At 48.5% G+C, this 22715-nt stretch overlaps 1 protein-coding gene across 2 annotated transcripts in view; it reads left to right on the top strand.

Moving 5' to 3' along the window:
* Nucleotides 1–5399: 5399 nt before the first annotated feature.
* Nucleotides 5400–22715, top strand: part of VIPR2 (vasoactive intestinal peptide receptor 2) — a 113786-nt gene continuing 96470 nt past the window's right edge. For both annotated transcript variants that reach the window (XM_054495225.2, XM_054495224.2), the window contains exons 1-2: nt 5400–5551; nt 7738–7837. In XM_054495225.2, coding sequence (XP_054351200.1) covers nt 5501–5551; nt 7738–7837 — 151 coding nt within the window. In that variant the 5' untranslated portion in view covers nt 5400–5500. The remainder of the gene's footprint in view (nt 5552–7737; nt 7838–22715) is intronic.

The following is a 22715-nucleotide window of genomic DNA, read 5'->3' as shown; positions in this document are numbered from 1 at the left end:
CCCCTCTCCCCTTCTCCATGCTCCCTGGATCCCCCACACCCTCGGAATTTTGGACACGTGATAAATGCGTGACCGATGCCTACTGATGATGACCAGCGAGGCTCAGCTGACAGCTTTCTCCCTCCTCCCAGCAGGCCCCACCCAGGCCTCACCTCTCAAAAAGGAGAGTCCTGGTTTACCAATTCACGCACAAATGTTAGCGATTTAGCACCTCTTGCTTCTCCTTTGAAAGGGAATCGGAGAGGAGGGCATAACCCAGAAAGTGAGGAGGCCCTGGCGAGGGGAAGGGTCTGGAGGGCAGCCCCACCGACCTGCTCCCTGCCTGTGGAGCTGAAGCGTGGGCTCTGGGCTGGGCTTGAGGGCAAGTGCTCAGGGAGAGGCCCTGCTGTCCTGGCAGCTGCTGGCTGAACCCTCCAGACTGGAGTGAGTGGAACCAGGAGTAACTCATACATCTGCCCACTTGCTCATCAACAAACAGGGAACACCTGCTGTACAAACCCACAATGCTGGGCATTCACTGGAGGGGCAGACATCAAATAATCTCTCTAAATACTGTATCCTATCACATCATATTATATCAAGCTAAGACTATTTCTCCAAGAAAGTGGCAACACCTCCTTGTAAAGGAGAGTTTAAAGAACTCTGAGCCTGGTTGGTCTGAGAAATTGGAGGATGGCAACAGTCAGGGCCCCAGGAGAGGAGAAAGAGACAACTCCTGGAAGAACTGGTCAGAATCAGAAGGGAGAGGCTGGTGGCCTGTCTCTGTGAGCCCCACCTGCCTGTGGTGGGAGGGGGGCCTGGGCAGGGCTGCGCCACAGGCTGGTGTGTGCCTCCCTGTGGTGGCAGGGGGCCCCGGGCAGGGCTGCGGCACGCGCTGGTGTGTGCCCGGCTCTTGGACAAACCATCTGAGATGTTCTTCCAGCTGCTCTGGCTCTATCGCAGAGCCTCCTGCTGAGCTGAGTAGGGGTCCCCGGCTGGCCTGGCACTAAACTCTGCTTAGATATGTCCAAAGGTCTCTGCTTTTGCCCCAGCAAGGAAAAGCAGGATGCTTCTCCAGACTGGGAGGGCTTTCCTAAGGCAGACACCTGAGCCAAGACAGGAGAAAGCTGTAAGGCATGTGCCTGGCGTGGAGCGTGCCTGGAGCTTCCAGAGATCAGCAAGGCTGAGGCATGAGAGGCAGAGTGGAGGCTGCGAGATGGGTCCAGGAGGAGACTCAGGCCCAGATCAGGTGTGGCCTTGCATGTAGGGTGACCATGTGCTTCCCATAATATGTCCAAACCAGGACATTTCCAAGAATAGGGGGACACGAGTAATGGTTACGCTGGGGCAATGGGCAAAACCAGGCCAGGCCCAGCATGGCAGGTGGTTGCCTGTTCAAAGGTGTAAACCAAAATGTATTTGAGGCAGGTCTCAATCAACTTAGAGGTTGATTTTTGCCAACATTAAGGACCATGGCCCAGGGCACAGCCTCAGGAGGTCCCAAGAACACGCACCCAAGGTGACAGAGTATGGCTTGGTTTTATACATTTTAGGGAGACTGAAGTTACAGAAAAAGACATAAAGCAATATCTGGAAGGTATACATTGATTTGGCCCAGAAAGGTGGGACATCTCGAAGCGGGGTGTGGGGGGGCCTTCCAGGTCACAGGTGGATTACAGGATTTTCTGATTGGCAGTTGGGTAAAACAGAGTTAAGATCTGCCTGAAGACTTGAAATGAGCTTGAGTGAAGATAAACAGGGTTGTGGAAGCCATGGTTCTTGTGGATGAAGCCTCCGGCTAGCAGGCTTCAGAGAGAGTGAATGTGAACGTCTACTATCAGGGCCTTGAAGGGTGTCAGACTCTCCAGAAAGACCTAGTGAGGGACACGGATTCTCCACAGAGTGCAAGATTCCCAAACAGACAGCTTTGCTGGGCCATTTCAAAATCTGTCAAAGAAATATATTTCTTCAGGGCCTGCTGGCCGTCATGTGATGCTCTACTAGAGTCTGGTGGGAATTTGCTATCTTATTGCTACGAAGAGTCTGTTTGGTCAGCCTTAGGAGCTCTGTTTTTATGTTAATGTTGGTCATGAACTCCAGGAAAGGAGGGTGTAGTGAGGCCTTTCCAACCCCCTCTCCCTGTCATGGCCTGAACTCGTTTTTCAGGTTTCTTTGGGATCCCTTTGGCCAACAGGGGAGTCCATTAAGTTGGTTGGGGGGCTTAGAATTTTATCTTTTGTTTACAAAGGCATATTGAGGACTTTGGTCATTTTTCTAAGAGCATCAGGTAACCACAGGGTTTAGGGGTGTTCAGCAAAGCCCGTGACTACACACACACTGGACCTTCAGAGAAGTGTGCCATCTAGCTATGACCACAGCCATTTCTCCTGGTCTACCCTGCCCAATGGGACGCACTGCTGCAGGGGAAGACTCACCCGTCATGCGACCCCTCACTGCACCCTGGACAGTCACTTCTAAAATGTAGGCCCTCAACAAGGTATTGACGTGTGCATTAATTACCTTGATTCTTATAGAGCCCCTCTGCGGTGGAAGGGCAGGTGCTGTCATTCCTACAAATGCACAGAGCTCAAAGTTCATCGCTCGCCCAGATGGAACCGGGAGAAAAAGATGCGTTTGTCGAAGGCACCCAGCATCATGAGCTTTCTTCAAAAGCCAAGCAGCTCGCCTAAGACCCAGGTCTCCCTCTCTATAGTCTCCCACTAGATACACATGGATGAAGCCAGACAGATAACAGGTAGAGGATAGATGACAGGCAGATCACAGATATGATAGATCACAGATAGATGACAAATAGGCAAATGATAGATGACAGGCAGATGACAGATAGGCAGATGATAGATGATTGATAGATAGGCAGATGACAGATATGCAGATGATAGATGATTGATAGATAGGCAGATGACAGACATGCAGATGATAGGTGATTGATAGATAGGCAGATGACAGACATGCAGATGATAGGTGATTGATAGATAGGCAGATGACAGATATGCAGATGATAGATGATTGATAGATAGGCAGATGACAGATATGCAGATGATAGATGATTGATAGATAGGCAGATGACAGATATGCAGATGATAGATGATTGATAGGCAGATGACAGATAGGCAGATGACAGATGATTGATAGATGACAGGCAGATGACAGATATGCAGATGATAGGTGATTGATAGATAGGCAGATGACAGATATGCAGATGATAGATGATTGATAGATGACAGGCAGATGACAGATAGGCAGATGATAGAAGATTGATAGATAGGCAGATGACAGATATGCAGATGATAGATGATTGATAGGCAGATGACAGATATGCAGATGATAGATGATTGATAGGCAGATGACAGATATGCAGATGATAGATGATTGATAGGCAGATGACAGATATGCAGATGATAGATGATTGATAGATGACAGGCAGATGACAGATATGCAGATGATAGATGATTGATAGGCAGATGACAGATATGCAGATGATAGATGATTGATAGATGACAGGCAGATGACAGATATGCAGATGATAGGTGATTGATAGGCAGATGACAGATATGCAGATGATAGATAATTGATAGATGACAGGCAGGTAGGTCACAGATATGATAGATCACAGATGATGGATAGGCAGATGATAGATGACAGATAATAGATGATAGATTACAGATAGACGATCGATAGGAAGATGATAGATAGGTACATGATAGATGGATAGATCATAGATAAATGACAGAGAGGTAGATGATAGATGATAAACAGGTAGATGGTAGGTAATAGGTAATAGATGATAGATCGCAGAGAGATGATAGCTGATTGATACATGATACAGAGATGATAGGTACATGATAGATGGACAGATCATAAATGACAGCAGATGATAGATGATAAATAGGTAGATGACAGGTTATAGACAGGTAAATGACAGATGAAAGATAGGCAAATGATAGATGATAAGTACATAATAGATGGATAGATCATAGATAATAGATGACAGGTAGGTGATAGAGGATAGGTGGGTGATAGATGATAGGCGCATGATGATAGATACCTGACAGATGGATAGATGATATGTAGATGGACAGGTAGATGACAGATGACAGATAATAGATGATAGATTACAGATAGACGATCGATAGGAAGATGATAGATGATAGATAGGTGCATGACAGATCGATAGATGATAGGTAGATGATGGATAGGTAGATGATAGATAACGTGGATGATAAACATCAGATGATAGAAAAATCGATATCTGTGAATACGGGGGGTGGGGGATCAGAGAGAAGCAAAGGATAAGCCCAATGAGGTAAATGTTAATGACCGAATCCACAAAAAGGATAAAAAGGAGTTATTTGTGATATTCTTATTCTTCTAATTTTTGTGTAAGTTTGAAATTATTTCCAAATAAAAAATTAAAACAACACAAACTTAACTTGTATCTCTCATTCCAGCGTTTTCCACTTGCTGGGGAACGCCAAGCTCTCCTGGGTTGGTCACGCGGGCGCCTCGGGAGGCCGCACAGTCCCGCGTGGGGCGCGGCGGGGCGGCCCCAGTGGCACCGCCTGAGTCCCCGCCCAGCGCTCCCCACCCGCCGCTGCGTTTGCGGGGAGAGAATGACCCCCGTTTTGCAAACGCAGGACACAAAACCAGCCACCCAGCTGAGGTTGGGACCCACCTATACCCCCGTCTGCGTTTTTCTCCAGCTTTCTGTTCAACCTGATGTCTTCTTTTGAGGCTGCGGGGGTCCCCACCAAAAAGCACTCTAATTTTCTCCATTTTCAGACGCCCCAACCGAGCCCCACTGGCCACAAAGACGGCGCGCCCACCCCGGACGGGTCTCTGGCCGCTTTCTTGGGCTTCCGCAGTTATTTAGAAAGGCAGGTACAGGCGGCCGCAAAGGCATCCGCCCCTTCCGAGCGCACACCTGGCCCGGTCCTCCTCTCCCGGCCCCGCGCCGGCCGCTCTTCCCCAGTTCTCTCTACTCCGAGCCGGGAGCGCACTGAGCACCCCCTTCCCAGCCCCTCCGCCCACAGAATCGGGGAGGCGAGGCCGGGAGGGGGGCGTGGGGCAGAGAAGAGGGGAGGAGACCGGAGAGAGAGGCTGGGGGGGTCGCGGAGACCAGCGGGAGCGCGCGCGGCGGGGACAGAGAGCCCAGGGGCGAGGAGAGGGCGCGGGGCGCAGGGGAAGGGGAAGTGGGGGGCGGGGAGGAGGGGCGCGGAGCGGGGGTTCTCGGGGGAGGAGGGAGACGAGGACTGGGGCAGCGCGGGGCGGGGACAGGGGCCGGGGGCGGAGCGGCGGGGCGCGTGGGGGACGGGCGTGCATTGAGTGCGCTCCAGCTGCCGGGACGGAGGGGGCGGCCCACGCGTTCGGGCCGCTCGGCTGCAGCTGCGGGGCCCCAGGTCTCCGCGCACTCGCTCCCGGCCCATGCTGGAGGCGGCGGAACCGCCGGGACCCAGGACAGAGGCGGCGGGCGCTGGGCGGCCCTCGGCACGCTGAGCTCGGGATGCGGACGCTGCTGCCGCCCGCGCTGCTGACCTGCTGGCTGCTCGCCCCCGTGAGTGCGCCCGCGACCCCCGCCCCACGGCGCCCCGGACCCGGTTCTCCCCTTCCGAGAAGAGCGCTCCTCCCGCTGGGCTTCGCCTTCCTCCCGGGTGCTGGAGCGCGGGCGGGGTCCGGGAGAGGGAGCGGGGGTCACCCGGGGTCCGGAGCTTCCTCCGGGAGAGCGTGAAGCGCCGAGCTCCGGCCCCGCCGGGTTGCGGGACTCGGGTTGGGAGGCTGCCTGCGCCCTTCCCCGCGCCCCACCGTCCGGGGTTTGCTGGAAACGGGATCGTTTCTTCCTGGACGTGTCAACGATGAGCTCGTTCAGGACCGTCCCGGGAGCTGGGAGCTGCGGGCACCTGCGCTGGCTGCGCGTTTCACGGGGAGATCGGGGTTGGCGTTGGCCGCAGATGCCTCTCGGCCCCTCCCTGTACTTACTGGTTTGTTGGTTTTAGTGTCGGGAGACGTGGCGTCGGTTAAATAAAGTTTCCTTTTGGAAATAGTTGCTTTTTTCCCCAAGAGCATTGGAGGAAATAACTGCGCATAAGTTTGTTGAATAAGTGCCTTCGCACATGGAGTTCTGAATTATTCCCTTTGTGAACCTTAAAAAAAAAGGAAAGAAAGAAAAAAACCCGAGCCTTGTTTCTTGCTTTCCTCTTGGAGACTGAAGCGGGTTTGCGGTGCGCGCGGTTTTCGTGCGCGTCGCAGCCGAGGTAGGTCTGGATCGATGCGCGGCCCCTCTGCAGCTGGGAGGCTGCGCTGCTGACCCGACAGTGTCATTGATTAACCGGCGACGCCCGGTCTGCAGCGTGGCTGGAGCCACACTCCCTGGCCTTGCGCGGAGGCGCAGCTTGGCTTTCCTCCCTCGAGGGTGGGCGCTTTGCGGAGCGGGTCCTTGGAAAGTACCGGGCTTTATCATGGTTAATGCCGCTTTCATTGCTAAAATGTCCTAAAAGAAGTCATTGCTCTGCATATTCCAGGAACGTCAGGTATTATTAATGTCTTTTATACTTTAACAAAATTTTTCTTTTTACATCAATGTAATTTCCTTAATTCTGAAATGTAAGCCACTTACTTGTCCAGCGTGAAAACAGAGGACTTGGAGCCCAGAGTCAGTGCCTGGTGCTGGTTCAGTCACGAGCTAGAAGCAAGCTCGCGGCCCTTTTAAATGGGGCTAAAGGTGGCAGAAGTTCCAGCGTTGTTTTCCCCTTAATTCCGTTAGGATAGTGTGTTCCTGGTTGGAACTCTTATTGACCATTTCAATAGTAAGATAACTAAACATAGGCCATAGTATGCCCAACAGTATGATTCTCTTTAGTTACTACTTTAGTACAAGTAGAATTTGGTCGGTGGTGGGGGAGGGGGAAGATCAAGACCAAAAGGATGGGTGGGGGGAGCCCTCCTTAAGCCCCCAAGGGCTGCTTGGCAGGCCCTGTGCTGACTTGGGGGAGGGCGTGAAGAACAAGAATGTTGATCTAGGTAGAAACAGTGCCTTCTGGGAGAAAGCATTGTGTAATTCTGTCTTCTTCTCACATTAATAGACTGTTAATTACTATCTTTGTAGCATCTTTCGCTCCCCTGATGGAGCCTGACTGGAAATCGCCCCCTCTTCCCTGTGGGGCCACAATGGTGTGATTCCCCCACCTCTGCCTCCCTCCTCATCTTGCTGATTTCTTTGAATATCTCTTCCACCCCAAATTCTAGTCAAAATGATTGCAGTTTTATCTGTAGTTAGAGGGTTAAGCTTTGAACATGTACCAACACCTTTAAAAATAAAGCCCTTCTATCACGGCTCTTTCCCGGGTGGAGGCCGTCCTCGGAGGAAGCTGCACAGTCCACAGGCATCCGCTTAAACCAAACCAAAAGGCTGTGAAACGGAGGAGCCGGGTATCGAGAGATTAATGGAGTAAAGAGCTCTGTTGCCTCCAAATTAGTACCGATGTATTCTGTTAGTAAGTTCATTTTCCTGCTCAGAAAAAAAAATTCTATTAGATTTTGTGTTTGTTTTATAATACCTTTACAAAGTAAATAGTGAAGTTTTTTTAAAATGCCAGAAAAATCAAGGTGATTGGTTTTAAATGCATTTTGGTTTGGAAGCAGTTTAAAACTGCGAGGTTTGGGGTTGTTTTTGTAGAACTTTTGCTTGCTTTTCTTCTTATTGTGGAATTTTTAGTTATTAATATTTCTTTTAACCGTGAACAGGTGAACAGCATTCACCCAGAATGCCGATTTCATCTGGAAATACAGGAGGAAGAAACAAAATGTGCAGAGCTTCTGAGGTCTCAAACAGAAAAACACAAAGGTAAGGCAGAGGCTTGGTGAGTAAGAACTCCAGTGACATTCTCACCCGGGAATGCGCCTCACTCAGCTGTGGTTCAGGGTCACCACCTGCATCTTAAAAAAAAAAAAAAAGAAAGAAAAAGAAAGGCCACTTCCCATTGTTGGTTAATGAACTACTGGTAAAACTCATAGAGAGTTGGATAGGTAGGGTCTTCACACACACCTTTAAAAAGAAAACCTTAATCCTTAGTAGTAACTGTTTCCATGGTTTAAGATGATAGCAACAGTTACTAAAACAATTTCGTGGGCTTTGTTATGCTTTGCAAAAGCAGCTTCAGTTTTCCAGGAGAAAGGCATTTATCTGAATTCTTGCATTTTAAATTCTTAGCTATAGGACAGATGATTTTGATCTGGTTAAGGATGGTGGGTACTTGGCAGAAAGCAAACAGGAAAATGGGACTCAGGTTGTGCTGAAGACGGGCCGGCGGTGAACACTGTGAACGTGCAGATTGCCTTCTCAGGTTTGACAGAGGCATGCTGGGCTGTCATGCTCCAACTGGGCCTGCTAACAACCTGTTTATAGACTCTGCCCTGGAATAGCACCCGGCCTATAAATAGTAGCAAGGCCTTTGTCCCTCAGCTTTCTCTGCTCTTTGTCATGATTTTCTCCTCTTCAAGAAAGAAATTAAATCTGTGTTAAAACAGTGTGGTGTCCTGTAGAGGGCCTCAGATGGTGGGCTTTATTCAAGAATAGCCCTGCCCAGCAGCAACAGAATGCAAGCCACATTACAATGAGTAAAAAGAAGCATGAGAGATTAATTTTAATAGGATCCTTTATTTGCCTGAATAAATCTGAATCGTTAACATTTCGACGTATAATCAACCTAAAATTATTAATTTTGCGTTCTTATTTTATGCTAAGTTGTAGAAGTCCAGTGTGTTTTTTGTGCTTACAGCACAACACAATTTGGACCCCATTTCAAGGTCCAGTAGCCACAGGAGGCCAGCGGTCTCCACGCTGGACAATGGGCTGTAGATTGTCGCTAAAACAGGTGTCCCTCCCCGTTCCCATCCCCTTCTGAGCCACCATTTCTTGGTCTGAAGCATGCAGGCTCTGCCTCCAAGGCTTCTTCCAGCTTTAAAGATCTGCGATTCCGTGGTGCACGCATGGTTCTGGCCCATCTTCCAGATTGTCTGGGTGAACTCTGTCCAGAGAAAGGCAAATAAAGTAACTTGGCTGCAGCCATGCTGAGAGTCTGTCCTGGGAAATGCTGACGCGGCCCAGGAGATGCGGATGGAGGAGGCAGCCAGTCCGCCACGGCAGAAGCAGCAGCGTGGCCATGGAGGGTCCTTCTTCCCAGTGAAAATTCTGAGTTAGGAAAGGTAGTCCTGAGGAGAGACAGGCTTTTAGGGTTACCTGGGGGCCTGGGGGCCTGGGCAGCCCTCCTCACCTCCAAGTTCCAAATTGTCCAGCTTCCTGTTTTCATGGGATATTAGAAATGCAGATTTATATAAAATATTCCACTTTCTTAAAAGTTTGCAAACAATACATTAAAAAAAAGATTTTGAGGGAGCCTGGAGCCGTCTGATGGCTCTCTGCACGGTAGCTGGACCCTAGCTTAACCTGAGATTGGCGACGCCTCCTGGAACACCCTCACCCAAAGGCAGGTCAGCACATTTACACTATTTACAGGGGCTCCCCCTCAGTGGGCAGTCTGTGTGTGAGTCACATCGGGTGCTAGGGGCCACAGGTCCCAGGCAGTCACTCAGCCCCACACCAACTTGGGCGGGTTCAGATGCAGGCCTGAGAGCCCCTCGTAGGCAGCGTTGGTTGGGAAACTTGTCACTGGGCTTTCTTGCAGCGACAGATGTCTACCTGGACATCTCGTATTGAAGGCTCTTATTTCCAATATCAGCTCTGTAGGAAAAATATCTGCATCTGATCCATTTTACCTTTTTGACTTGCACGAAGTACTTGGTAACAAGACACTGCCCTTCAGGAGAGAAGCAGTAGCATGCCGGGGCCTCAGCCTGGCCACTCTTTTGTTTTTTTGTACTCTTTGAAATATGCATGGCTCAAATGCCAGGGATGTAAATAGAAGTAAGTTACCAGAATAAAGATGCTATCAGCGATGTGAACCAGAATCTACAGGCTGAGGCTGAGGCAGGCGTCTGATTAGATGGGCTGAGTGATTCCACGAGACAACAGTGTGCATTTGCACCTGACGCCAGGTGAGATGAGACACTGAGGGTCTGTTACAGCCACTTTTAAATCCATACAATTAAGAAATTTGTGTGAAAGAGTGCCAGAAATGAGGTGAAAAAAACCTAGCTTCCAATTCCAGTGAGGTAATTTGTGTAAGTCTGATTTGGAAATGTTTCTCTTTATTACATGTTCAATCTAAAAAAAAAAAAAAACCAAAAACGAAAAAACACGTAAATCCAGACAGAAACCAGTTTCAATTCTAAGCTCTCTTACAGGATTCTTTTTGTAAGCTTAGGAGTTATTTGGAGCTGTATGACTTAACATCAATGCATCACTAAGACAAGCTTTCTCTTGCCGATGTGTGTATGAGGCACTCCCGGCCTCAGAGCCGAGATCCAGCCCTGTTCCCATGGCCATGCCAGCTCACAGGTGGAAGGCACAGGTCCCTGAGGGGGCTTTGTCCAGGCTTCCTGCCTAGGCACAGGCTGGACAGGAACTTTCATGTGACTTTATATCATTCTTACACCTGCGTCTGGAGGGGTGTGACCTCCGCTGGGGAGAAGCAGAGGTGGTCTCTGTGTGTTCTGGGAGCTCACTGTTCTGAGCCATCCTTCAGAGGCGCATGGGTGAAATGGATCTGACTGCGAGTGTCAGCTTAGACCAGGCCACGGAAAGTGCTAGGCTTAAAAACTAACTTTTCTTTGTTTTTTTTAAAACAACGGATGCTGAACTAATTTTGATCTACATGTCAGGAACTGTGAAGGGTTTGAGGTCATTCCCCACTTGCAGGCTAACAAGGTCGCCCGCCACAGTTTTGCAGATGCTGCAGAAGACGTGAGATTCTGGGCCAGAGACAAGAGACTTGCTGTTCACGGCACAGCAGGCATGTGCCCATGGGTTCCCTCTGCTTCTCAAGCCTCCCAGGAGCAGTGGGAGCTGCCCCCTCGGATGCAGTGCATTTGTGTCGTAGCTGAGGAGAACTGGCTTAGGAAACCCCCAGTGTCAAAAGGAGGCTGCTGGCAAATCCCCAGCATTTGTTACAGAGAGAGATGATATTGTAATTATCTTAATTATCGAACTCTCCTAGGTTGTTTGCTATACAGACATCCTCAGAAAGAAGGATGACTTATGTCAGATAAACATATTATCTATCATACTTGGGGGAATGATCTCCTAAAGCAAGGATTGGTGGCTGCTGAGTAGGATGTAAATGTGCTTCCTTTACTGTCCCACAGCATCCTGTGACTTTCGTCATCATAACTCACTGTGTGATTTCTTGGTCCTTCTCCTACAGTGCTCAGAGGAGATGGCATCATGTTTCTGCTGCTTCTCCCAAGTCTCACACAGAACTTAGCATCTGGAGAGATATTCTAAAAGCTTTTGCTGAACAAATTAATGAAAATTCTCACAGTAGAAATTAAGTGATATACACATATATCTAATATGCACGTAGAAAAATTCTGTTCAAAAATGTATGTAATAGGAAATGTCTCTACAGACTCCACTGCTGCCAGCCCCAAGTTGCCCCTAGAGAGTTGGGGTGCGCACACATCCACACGTGGATAGACCCCGCTTTTCCTTCCAGATACGTGGAAGCTGGCACACTCTTCACACATGCGCTTGGCATCTTGCTTTTCTTTTCTGTTTTGCATTTCAGTGTAACGATGTATTTGGCGACTGTTTTGTATTTGTTCTCATATTCTCTTTAAGAGCTGCTATAGTATTCTAATGTGTTTCTTTAGCCTCTCCCAGGTCGATGGACTTTTAGGTAGCCGACAATATTTTGCTACTACAAACAATGTTCTAGTGACCGTTTCGTCGGTGGGAATAAAATATTTCACCAGCATTTGAGGGTTAACTTCAAGCCACTAATATAAAATTGGAATCACCATCTCCTATGACCAAATGACACTATTTTAGCCCACTTTCTCATTCCTGTGACGGTCATGTCATGGAATATGGTTAATCACAACCCATTTTACACCTAGCCCTTTCTTGCTTGTTTCTCTTTGTCAGAGGAAACCAGACAGTGTCCACAAATGGGTTCTTGCTCACAGCGTCATGTGGGGACTGACCCTCCTCGGGGGGTCCAAGGCCCTGTGTGGCTGCAGCATGCCACCTCGCTCTGTGGTCTCAGCTCAGCTGCCCTGCGATGCTGCCCTCTGCTGCGGGAGCTGGAGCTCTGGTGGGAGCTCGCTGTTCCTGGTCTTCAGCAGACATTCAAGGCAGACCTGTGCTAAGAAACTAAATGAATAATCACTGTGTTATGCTCCAGGAGGTCTGAACCGAGCAGTTTTGGCATCCACGGCAGAAAGCAGAGAAGTAGGTTCCTCTGATGTCGATATTGATGGTGTAGACGTCAGTTGTATCTTAAGTGGTGCCTATATCTTTCCTTTTCATTTTCTTTCTGATATAAGTAGGTCCTTGTTCTAGTCCAAATAACTTTTTGGACTGATGAGATAAACAGCCTGGTCACTTTTTTCTTTTGGATCTTTTTGACTAGATTTCTTCTATTTTCTAAACTCCTTAAGGTCATTTCCTTGTCTTGGATATTTAAATAATTAATAACTGTTTATTGGTTGGGACAGTCTTAAAGTAATGTCTTTATGCCTGGTGCAATGGGCTCACACTTGTAACCCCAGCACTTTGAGAGATCAAGGCAGGAGGATAACTTGAAGGCAGGAGTTCAAGACAAGCCTGATTAACATAGCAAGACACCAGAAAAACTTTTTAACTTAACCTGGTGTGGTGGCACACACCTATAGTCCCAGCTTCTCAGGAGGCTGAGGCAGAAGGATTGCTTGAGCCCAGTTCAAGGCGGCAGTGAGCTATGATGGCGCCACTGCACTCCAGCCTGGACAACAGAGACAACAGAGCAAGAAGCTGTCTCTATTTTTTTTTAAAGTAATGTCTTTATATTTACTTTTTATAGGAAACAAATCTCACTGAATTAATTTTTACCCTGAATAAAATGCTTAAGAATCATAAAGGGAATTATGGTTGAGAAGTCAGTTCCTGGCAGGTGAAGGAGTGGGCCACTCAGAAGTGCACCAATGGCTTCTCCTGTCTGGGAAGAACGGAGCTGTTGCCTGAGTGACCACAGTGGGTCACAGGAAGTGATTCGGGGTGGGCGGCCGGCCCCTTGCGGTGAGCTGCTGCTGATGGGGTCAGAGTCAGCTTCCTCCCCACCCCTCCTGCTGAGGTCAGGGCTCAGTCTGGTGCTGGTGACCCCAGACGCAGCAAGCTCCCAGCAGTCGATAGCCTCTCCTGGTGCACACCTCTCTGCCTTCTCCACTCGCGTCTCTTGATCTCTGTCTCCTCCATCCTTGGGCTCTCACATCTGCCTCCTCCTCCCCAGGTATGCCTGGGTGTGCTCAGAACCTGGGTGCTTCACGTCCTGTTGGTGGGGGTTGGTGACGAGTGGCTGCTGCTCCTCCACATGGCCACAGCAGTAACAATTCCTGCTGGCCTCATTTTTTATGATTTTATATTTATATACCCATTTCGCATTCTTTACTTACGAGCCATGGTTTTTACAGCATGTTGTCCGCCTTCTCCTGGGCTCAGCCTGTTCTTCTACAAGGACTGTGTTGATGCGGGTGTTCTTGAGAGGCTCAGAGACCTGGGCTGGTTCAATGGAAACCAAACCCACAGCCAGCATGCAGCTCACCACACACACAGCTCCTCAGTGTGTGGCCAGTGACCTCTCAGCTTCTTCCTGGGCAGCAGTGGTTGTCTTCAGTACATGGCCACTGTGGATGGACACTAATGTGCGCTTTCATGCAACCTGTCAGATTCTTGGTGACTTCGGCTCTCACATGTTTTTGATTTGCTATGGTTTGAATATTTATCCCCTTCAATACTTAGGTTAAAACTTAATCCTCAATGTAGTAGTATTGAGAGACGGGCCTTGAAGAGGTGATTGGGTCATGAAAGCTCTGCCCTCATAAGTGGGTTAATCCGTTAATAGATTAGTGGGTTTTCGTGGGAGAGGTTTTATAAGAAGAAGAGAGACCTGGGCCAACACGCTCAGCCCCCTCACTACACAATGGCCTGTGCCACCTGGGAACCCTGAAAAGTCCCCGCCAGCAAGAAAGCCCTCACCGTTGTGGCCACTCAACCCTGGACTTGTCCAGCCTCATAACTGTGAGAAATAAATGCCTTTCCTTTATAATTTACCCCGTTTCCGGTATGTTGTTATAAGCAACAGAGGCAAACTTAGACACGTGAGCAGACTGCAGCTCTTCCTGAAGGAGACTTGAGCAGACTGCAGCTCTTCCTGAAGGGGACTTGGGACTCGAACCTCTTTGGTCACAAAGCTTTGTAGAGTTTTCTGGGTCAGTACCCAGTCCTGTGATGCCCCAAAGGCTTCATGGCCAGGGCCTGTGTGTTTGAGGGTTGCCTCGTGTCGTGGGTTGAGTGGAAATTAAACCATCCGGCTGACATTTGCTGACGTTGGCTGATCCTCTCATTTATTTATTTTTTCTGAGATGGAGTTTCACTCTGTCGCCCAGGCTGGAGTGCAATAGCGTGATCTCAGCTCACTGCAACCTCTGCCTCCCGGGTTCAAGCAATTCTCTTGCCTCCGCCTCCTGAGTAGCTGGGATTACAGGCGCCTGTCACCAAGCCCAGCTAATTTTTGTATTTTTAGTAGAGATGGGGTTTCACCGTGTTGGCCAGGCTGGTCTCGAACTCCTGACCTCAGGTGATCCACCTGACTTGGCCTCCCAAAGTGCTGGGATTACAGGCGTGAGCCACTGTGCCTGGCCTCCTCCCATTTATTAACATTTTTCAGCAGGTTTTTATAGAACAGATACCAGATTGTAATAAAGAACTTTCCTTTTTAAATATTATTTTTATTTTATTTATTTTTTGAGACAGAGCCTCACTCACTCTGTCACCCAGATTGGAGTGCAGGGATGCAATCTGGGCTCACTGCAACCTTCGCCTCCTGGGTTGAAGCAATTCTCCTGCCTCAGCCTCCCGAGTAGCTGGGATTATTACTGGCATGTGCCACCATGCCCAACTAATTTTTTGTATTTTTGGTAGAGACAGGGTTTCACTATGTTGGCCAGGCTGGTCTTGAAGTCTTCAAGTGATCCGCCTGCCTTGGCCTCCCACAGTGCTGAGATTACAGGCGCGAGCCCCTGTAGCCGGCCCTTTTTTAATATTAAAGACTTTTCTTAACTAATCAAAGACTAAATAAAGGCAACATGAAGCTTAATAAGTTATCCTGATAAAACACAAAATCATTGTTTTCTAGGCCAATTACTTAAAATGTAAAAAAAAAAAAAAACTTTTGTAATTAAGAAAAGACCAATATTCAAGAAAATAATTGTCCTATTGGCCGGGCGCGGTGACTCACACCTGTAATCCCAGCACTTGGGGAGGCTGAGGCAGGCAGATCATGAGGTCAGGACATCAAGACCATTCTGGCTAACACGGTGAGACCCCGTCTCTACTAAAAATACAAAAAATTAGCCGGGCGTGGTGGTGGGCGCCTGTAGTCCCAGCTACTTGGGAGGCTGAGGCGGGAGAATGGCGTGAACCCGGGAGGCAGAGCTTGCAGTGAGCCAAGATGGACCCACTGCACTCCAGCCTGGGCTACAGAGCAAGACTCCGTCTCAAAAAAAAAGAAAATATTGTACTATTAATAGAAAACAAACTCACTTTGTGTCAGTACTTTAAGCTTTTTTTAACAAAAACTTATAAATAAAATCATTCTAATGTTAGTAGTTTGACCACACATAAAATTTCTTTTGTCAGACTTTCTACAACTGTGTATACCCACTCAGTTTTGTCTTACTCATTTTCTTCTTTTTTATTCTGGAACAATCAGTAATCTTGCTTTACGATAAAAGTACTCTCTTTTTCCTTAAACACAGACCTCGTATACTTTTCCTTATTAAAAACACATCCTACCTTCTGTGTTTTTTTCATATACAGTTGTTTGCTTTCATCTTTATTTCTAGTGGTTTTAATTACATCTGTTAATTCAAATTCTTAATCCTTAGTGACACCGATATGCACTGTGAATTAGGAAGTACATGATATCATAGTTACTAAATGGCATGTACTTTCTCAGCACAGGACACACTTACTGGCAGACCCAGGTAGCTCCAGTTCCTCTAGAATAAGCCAAAAATACTTAAGCTTAAACTTCTTTTTAGGAATTAGTGTTTTAGTAGTTTATCTTATTTGGGCATGATCTAGATATGTAGTAAATATCATTTAATTTAACTTAGTATAATTTCAGAGTTTCAAGTTTTCAAAAATATTTTGGAAACTGTTTTTAAACAGACAGATAATATCAAACTACCTGTCATCTCAGGTTATTTTTTTGTTGACAGATTTTTTAACAGGAATGAGCTTATTTGACTAGTTCAGCTAGGTAGAATGTCCATTTCTACTAAATCATTGATATTCTTATTTATTAAAGATTACTCAAGTTATATGAACTTGAAAACCATTGGGTTAGTTCCTTTTTTTCCTCACAAAATATTTAATTTATACAAGCACCTAATTTTCTTTAGGCCAACAAAATAGATCTCTTTTATATGTTATTTCTAATAATAACATGAGAAGGTAGGGTAATATGAGATATAAATAACATACATACATATAGACATACATAACCAAACAGACAGAAGCAGAGATTCCTCGCCTCTGTTCTCAAATTGTAGCCCTGTGCCAGGAACAGTAATACAAAACTCACTGGTCGGTCCAAATTGTGTTCTTGGCAGATAAAGTTACCTGTTCAGATGGCCAAAGTCTTTTGTTAATACATATGGAAAGGACTTTAAGATTTTCCATTTGCCAGTTTTTTTTCTACAGTGTTCCCATTTTTTCTCCCTTCTGATGCGTCATTTCCCAGATGCCTGCATTTTAAAGATTTCGGTATCTCTAAGGCAGGGAGAAAGGACATTAAGTTTTCTCCAGAAAGGAGTTGTGGGCATAGTTGCCTGTTGTCCAGGGTCAGATTTATTGGGACCGTGGGCCGTGTTTAGGGGTGGCCAGGAGACACTGGTGTGTTGACGAGTCCTTTTCTTCAGCCTCAGGTGGCTGCTTTTGTAATAGCTCAGGGTTGTGTGCAAGGCCAAAATCTGAGTGAGTTGTTGCAGATGCCCCAGGCTCAGTGGAGGATTTAATTTGTAAGGAATTTGGTTTTCAGAATCTTCATATGGAAAAGGCAAGAAATCAAATGTTAGTAGACTCAAAATAGCGTTTTGTTCGAGTGGTGTAAAGATTCCTTTAGGGAGGCTGTATTTTGGAGTCCTTCTGTCTGAAATCAATCTGTATGCCAGTCATTCTGTCTGAAATCAATCTGTATGCCAATCAAAAAATGTATTGCGTGGTTTGCAGGCACTCACGATTCCTTGTTCTTGAATGTGCCCGTACGTGAATGATTTCATGTGGAATGAACTTGCCAGTGTGGCCACTGTGACTCAGAGTCATCCCCCTGAGCTGCACCCATTTCTCTAGAAAGGCACGGGCTCTGGGTCTGTAGTTTCTGAACATATAATTAGCTGGAGTTCCAGATGGGGTGTCCCAGACTCCACGGATTCTGATGAACCCATAATTCCCTGTTTTTCTCACATTTTTCTTACCTGAGGCCTCCAACTGGATCCAGGCCAGTTCCTGTAGAACACCCAGTTTGACTCTAGATCCCAGTCCAGGTTGAAGTGCAGTCCCTGTCAGACCCAGGCTGAGCTCTGGAATGAAAACTGCTCCCATGGAGTCGGAGAGCTCAGGATGCAAGTTGTGGTGCTCGACCTCCTAGAGGGGCTTCCCCTGTGGCCACCAAATGCAGCGAGACAGCAGTGAGTGCAGTGGCCCAGGGGCTGCCCATGCCTGGTTACTCGCTGCTCCTGGGGATCTCACTTCTGACACCAGACTGTCAAAAAGGTAAACTGAGGCACAGTGACGTGTTTAAAGAGTTCATTTGAGCAAGCAACAATTCATGAACTGGGCAGCTCCAAACCAGAGGTGGTTCAGGAACTTCCCTGAAGGAATGTGAGGGGGAGGCTTTTATAGACAACACAGAAGTAAAACAAAGAATGTTGGCTTGGTTACACTTGCACAGCTGCCTTATTTGTTCTATCCCATTGGAAAGTCCCTTGTAGATATGATTATTAAAAGTTTGTTGGCTACTTCTGGTTGTTGAGCTTAAATCCTACTCTTCTTTAAAATGGGAATTTACAAGAAATGGCTCGGGTTAAGTGTCGCTTATGTCTGCAAATCAATCAAGGTTGAGGTAATTTATGAGACCTGAATGGTTGTGTCTGCTCAGGGATTTTTCAGGTGCTGTCTCCATTTTAACTTTGAGAAGCTTAAGCCACCTCTGGTGATAACCAAAATCAGTGACTTAGGCATGGATTTCAATGAAGGTTTCAAGAGGTTTATTAAACCAGTCTTACAGCAGATCCAGAAAAACCTGAGTCACAGACACATCCGTGACTATCTTTTCTGAAGAGGTCTTCAGGAGGGTTAGTGTTTATACTTGTCCTTAAAGCGGCGAAGTCCTGTGGGGAGAGGGGCGAGGAGGGAGTAAGGCAAATGGTCACATGCTGAGACTTTAGTTGGTACCCAGTAAATCTGCGTTTTGCATCAGACCAGATGAACTTTTGAAGAAAGAAAGGAGGTAAAGGAAGCATCAGTTTTGCAGGTATTTCTGGGTAGGTAGAGGAAATGGCTGATCTCATCTTGTCATTCTGCACCTGGGAAGACAAGCTTGTAATTGACATGATCAGTGTGAAATGAACTGGGCCTCCATCCTTAACTTTCCCTTTGGCATAAAGAGTTTGGGGGTCCTGAGAGTTTTCTGTTTGCCTTTACATGGGAGATAAGGTTTTCCATTTGTTCACCATCCACTTTGTGAAATCAGCATTTTCTCTTCTCTGGTCTGTTGATTCTTTGAAGTTTGACGCAGGGCCCCGTGTTCTTCTTTCTAAGATTTGATGACCCCTCCTCGTTCCACTGGCTAGAGTCTCCCCTTTCACACCCCTGGCACAGACCACCCCATTCTCTATGTTTCTGCGTGTAGATGAACTGGGCGGAGGCAGCACGTTCTGTCCGGAAGAGGAGACTGCCATGCTGGGCCTTGGATGCCGTGTCCAGAGCACGCTCAGATGTCTGCAGCCACTTGAGTATCCTGCCTTTTGTAGTGCTTCTGTGGCTCAGAATTAACAGTTAATTTCAAGGCAACCTTCCTCCCATCCCAGGAGATTATTAACAGAGCTTTTCAGAGGATCTGTAACTTACCTGTAGCTCTTTCCGTGCCAGTGGAGAATGTAACCGCCTGATGGGTTCTTTCTGCCCACGGCACAGACGAAATCAATACACAGCATCTCCGTCAAGAAAGAATTTAATTGACGTGATGCTGGCCACGCCATGTGGGAGACCGGGTTGTTACTCCAATCACCTCATCAAAGGCTCAGAGGCTAGGGTTTTTCAAAGGTAGTCTGGGGATGGGGGGGATGCTAGGCAATGGTGCTTGCTGCTGATTGGCTGGGGTGCCATCACGGGGGTGTGGGAAATGGTCCTCAGTGGGCTGAATCACTTCTGGGTGGGGCTACAGGAGTGCTTGGCCGGTCCAGGTGGAGCCATGGTGCCAGACGTGCAGAAACCCTGAAAAGACATCTCAAAAGGCCAATCTTAGGTTCCATAATAGTGATGTCATCTGCAGGGGTAACTAGGGAAGTTGCCTATCTTGTGACTTCCAGAATAATGGCTGCCAATCATTTATATCTGTGCCTTAGCAGAATTCAGCCTCCTCTCCTCCCCCAGCCCAGTGGTCTCTCATTAGCTTTACAAAGATGGCTGAGTTTGGGGGAAGGGCTCTTATCACTTAAACCATAACCTAAAAGTCTCCCGAACTTAGCTTGACCTAAGCCCAGGAATAATTGAGGGCATCTAAAGGCAAGATGGGGGGTGGTTAAATCAGGTCTCTTTCACTGCCATCATTTTCTCACTGTTATAATTTTTGTGAAGGTAGTTTCAACAGGGGAGGACAGAGGCCAGTTTGAGGGGACAGAGTGTGAAGCTGGTCACCTGGCCCTGTCCCCCCCCAGAGGCCAGTTTGAGGGAACAGAGTGTGAAGATGGTCACCTGGCCCTGTCCCCCCGAGAGGCCAGTTTGAGGGAACAGAGTGTGAAGCTGGTCACCTGGCCCTGTCTCCCCCAGAGGCCAGTTTGAGGGGACAAGTGTGAAGCTGGTCACCTGGCCCTGTCCCCCCCAGGCGGGTGGTGACGGGTTCTTCTTACATCTGCAGATGTGCGTGCCATCGCCCCCAAGACCACTGTCTCCTGGCACCAAAATGTGCTGTGGGAGCTCACAGGAGGGAGGGGGTGCATTTACACCTGCGCTCAGGCTGGCTTTGCTCTGGAGGTTGAAGGGTGGCGGGCTTTGGTGTGCAGCAGGTGGAAGAAGCCTGTGTCAGGCCTGAGCTCAGCCGCAGGGAGGGAAGGAGGGAGCGGTTGAGGGAGAAGAGCAGTCAGCGTGCCCAACCTGCAGAGCTGAGACCACTGAAGGTTCCTGAGAAGTGGGGTTCGCATGTGAGCTGTGTTTCAGGAAGGTCCATGGAGCCGTCATTTCCGGAAGGAATTAGGGCATTCCTGGAAATGAGGAAACTCATTGATCGAGTTCCTCCAGGTGGGAGACGGAGATGCCCTTGTGGTAAGTGTGGGAAGGGCAGCTCCAGGAGCCACCTCCGAGGATCAATGGAGCCAGAGCCAGGCCGCAGGGCAGGACCCAGGCTGCAGGACGGCAGTGGATGCTCCTCCTGAAATTTCACGGAGAGCAAAGAAGGCAGGGTCAGAGGCGAGGAAAGTGCCTCTGGTAGGGACTGCCAAGGCTGCTGGAGGGAGGGTGAAGGGGTCCCAGCATGCAGGTGGGAGGCCCGAGGCAGGAGGGAAGTGGCCAGGGGGGCGCAGAGGTTTTTACACAGTTGTTAGGACCTCAGTCATCTGGGGGACATAAGGTGTGTCCTGGTGCCAGCAGGCACCTGGGGGCACAAGGAGACCACTGCAGGCTCAAAACTACTCCAGGGTGGTCAGGGGTTGGGGGAGGATGGGGCTGTGAGATCATGAGAGCTGGGTCTCAGGGTATGGATGGGGCAGATGTCCCAGGGCCCAGCAGCTGTCCCACACCATGGCCGGCTGTTCTGTGGACTCTGGGCACAGCTGCTGGCCCTGACTAAGCTGGGGTGGTGTCCCCCCACCCCCGTCACGTCCCGCAGGGGCAGAGGCAGCAGGATCCTGAAGGAGAGACCACTACCAGGTGTCCTCACCTGGCTCCATTCCTGCCGAGACCCATGGTCAGGCCCTGCTGCTAGGTGGGGGCGGGTGGTTTGTCCTGGCGCTGTGGATGTATGTTCTGGGATGATCCAGGAAGAGACGCAAGTCTCAATCATAAATCTATGGAAGATTGTCCTTGGCCAGCACGGCAGGACTCCCCGTGCTTTGAGGCCTTGAATGTTCACCCTCTCCAAGGCCTCGCATGGCCCCAGCTCTAAGCCCCTGCGGCCCCAGCAGCATCCGAGCCACGGCAGGAGTTTGGGAATAGGGTTTGAGAATATTTGACATGGAAGGAAGCCCTGGCTGTCCATGAAGGTAATAACAGCAAACATCTGGAAGAGGAAGAGTTCAGGTATTTTGCAGACGAATTAGCACACACATCCATTTTCCTGATGCCCACATGCATTTACTCAGTGTCCCTGTCAGTGCAAAGCTGAGGGCCCTGAGGACCCTGCAGGTGTGGGAGAGACTCCCACCTCTGAGGCATTTGCAGTGATTCCTTCTCTTTAGGCAGAGATGGCTGGTCAGGATCCCAACCACATGTATTGGACTGACTCAGGCTCAATTTGGAGCATACTTGGATGTTTGGGTTGTATTGGATTCAGCACATTCTTAAAAATTCATAGGTTCTGTCTGGACCTATAAACGTTACTTTGAAAAATCCTCTTGTTCATTTAATAGTTTTGGTTATTTCTGGATTTGGAGTCGTGGGCTTAATGTTTGTTCAGGTACCAGAATGTGGCCCCCGCCTGTGGAATCCACCTGAACCCCAACCCAGAATCAAACCGCTGTTTCTGAAATTCAGAATTCTGCTGTGATCCAGTTTCCAGGTGCCTCCTAAGGGCGGTGTCCCAGGAGATGGCATTTCCCGACACAGTCCGTAGTTCACCATCAGGCTGTTGAGGGTGGGATGCATGCAGCGCACTAATTAGACAGAATGTCAGCGTATCTGAGTCATCTGAAAAAAATCTGGCTTGCTGTAAAGTATCCTTTGCAGCATTCTAAACATGTTTGGAGACCGCGCTGTGCTGTGGGGCATTGTCTCCTCCCATCTTAGCTGTTTCTCTCAGGGACCAGGAGCGGACTCTTGCCAGCCAGGGGGATGTTAGGAGCAAATCTCCACCTCAAGGCTGTGTTTGCAGGGTTAAGCTTTGCCATCCTTTCTGGCAAGAAAAGCCCTGGTCAGGGAGCCTTGGACAGTGGCAGGTGATCCTGCCCATAGTAAAGTGCATGGCGGTGCAGGAGATGCTCAGTAAACGTTTGCTGGAGAAACAAATGCTCGTTACTGCCAAGTAGAAGAAACTTGTCTGAAAACCATGCTAAATCATCAAGAGCAGCCTGTTAGTTGGACGGTGTATTGCCTGGTTTCTGCCTCTGTGGACGGTAGGGTTACTGTGGCG

This window comes from Pongo pygmaeus, chromosome 6 (assembly GCF_028885625.2).
Source record: "Pongo pygmaeus isolate AG05252 chromosome 6, NHGRI_mPonPyg2-v2.0_pri, whole genome shotgun sequence".
NCBI lineage: Eukaryota > Metazoa > Chordata > Mammalia > Primates > Hominidae > Pongo > Pongo pygmaeus.
The sequence above is the reverse complement of the archived record's forward strand: the minus strand, read 5'-3'. Positions and strand labels throughout refer to the sequence as shown.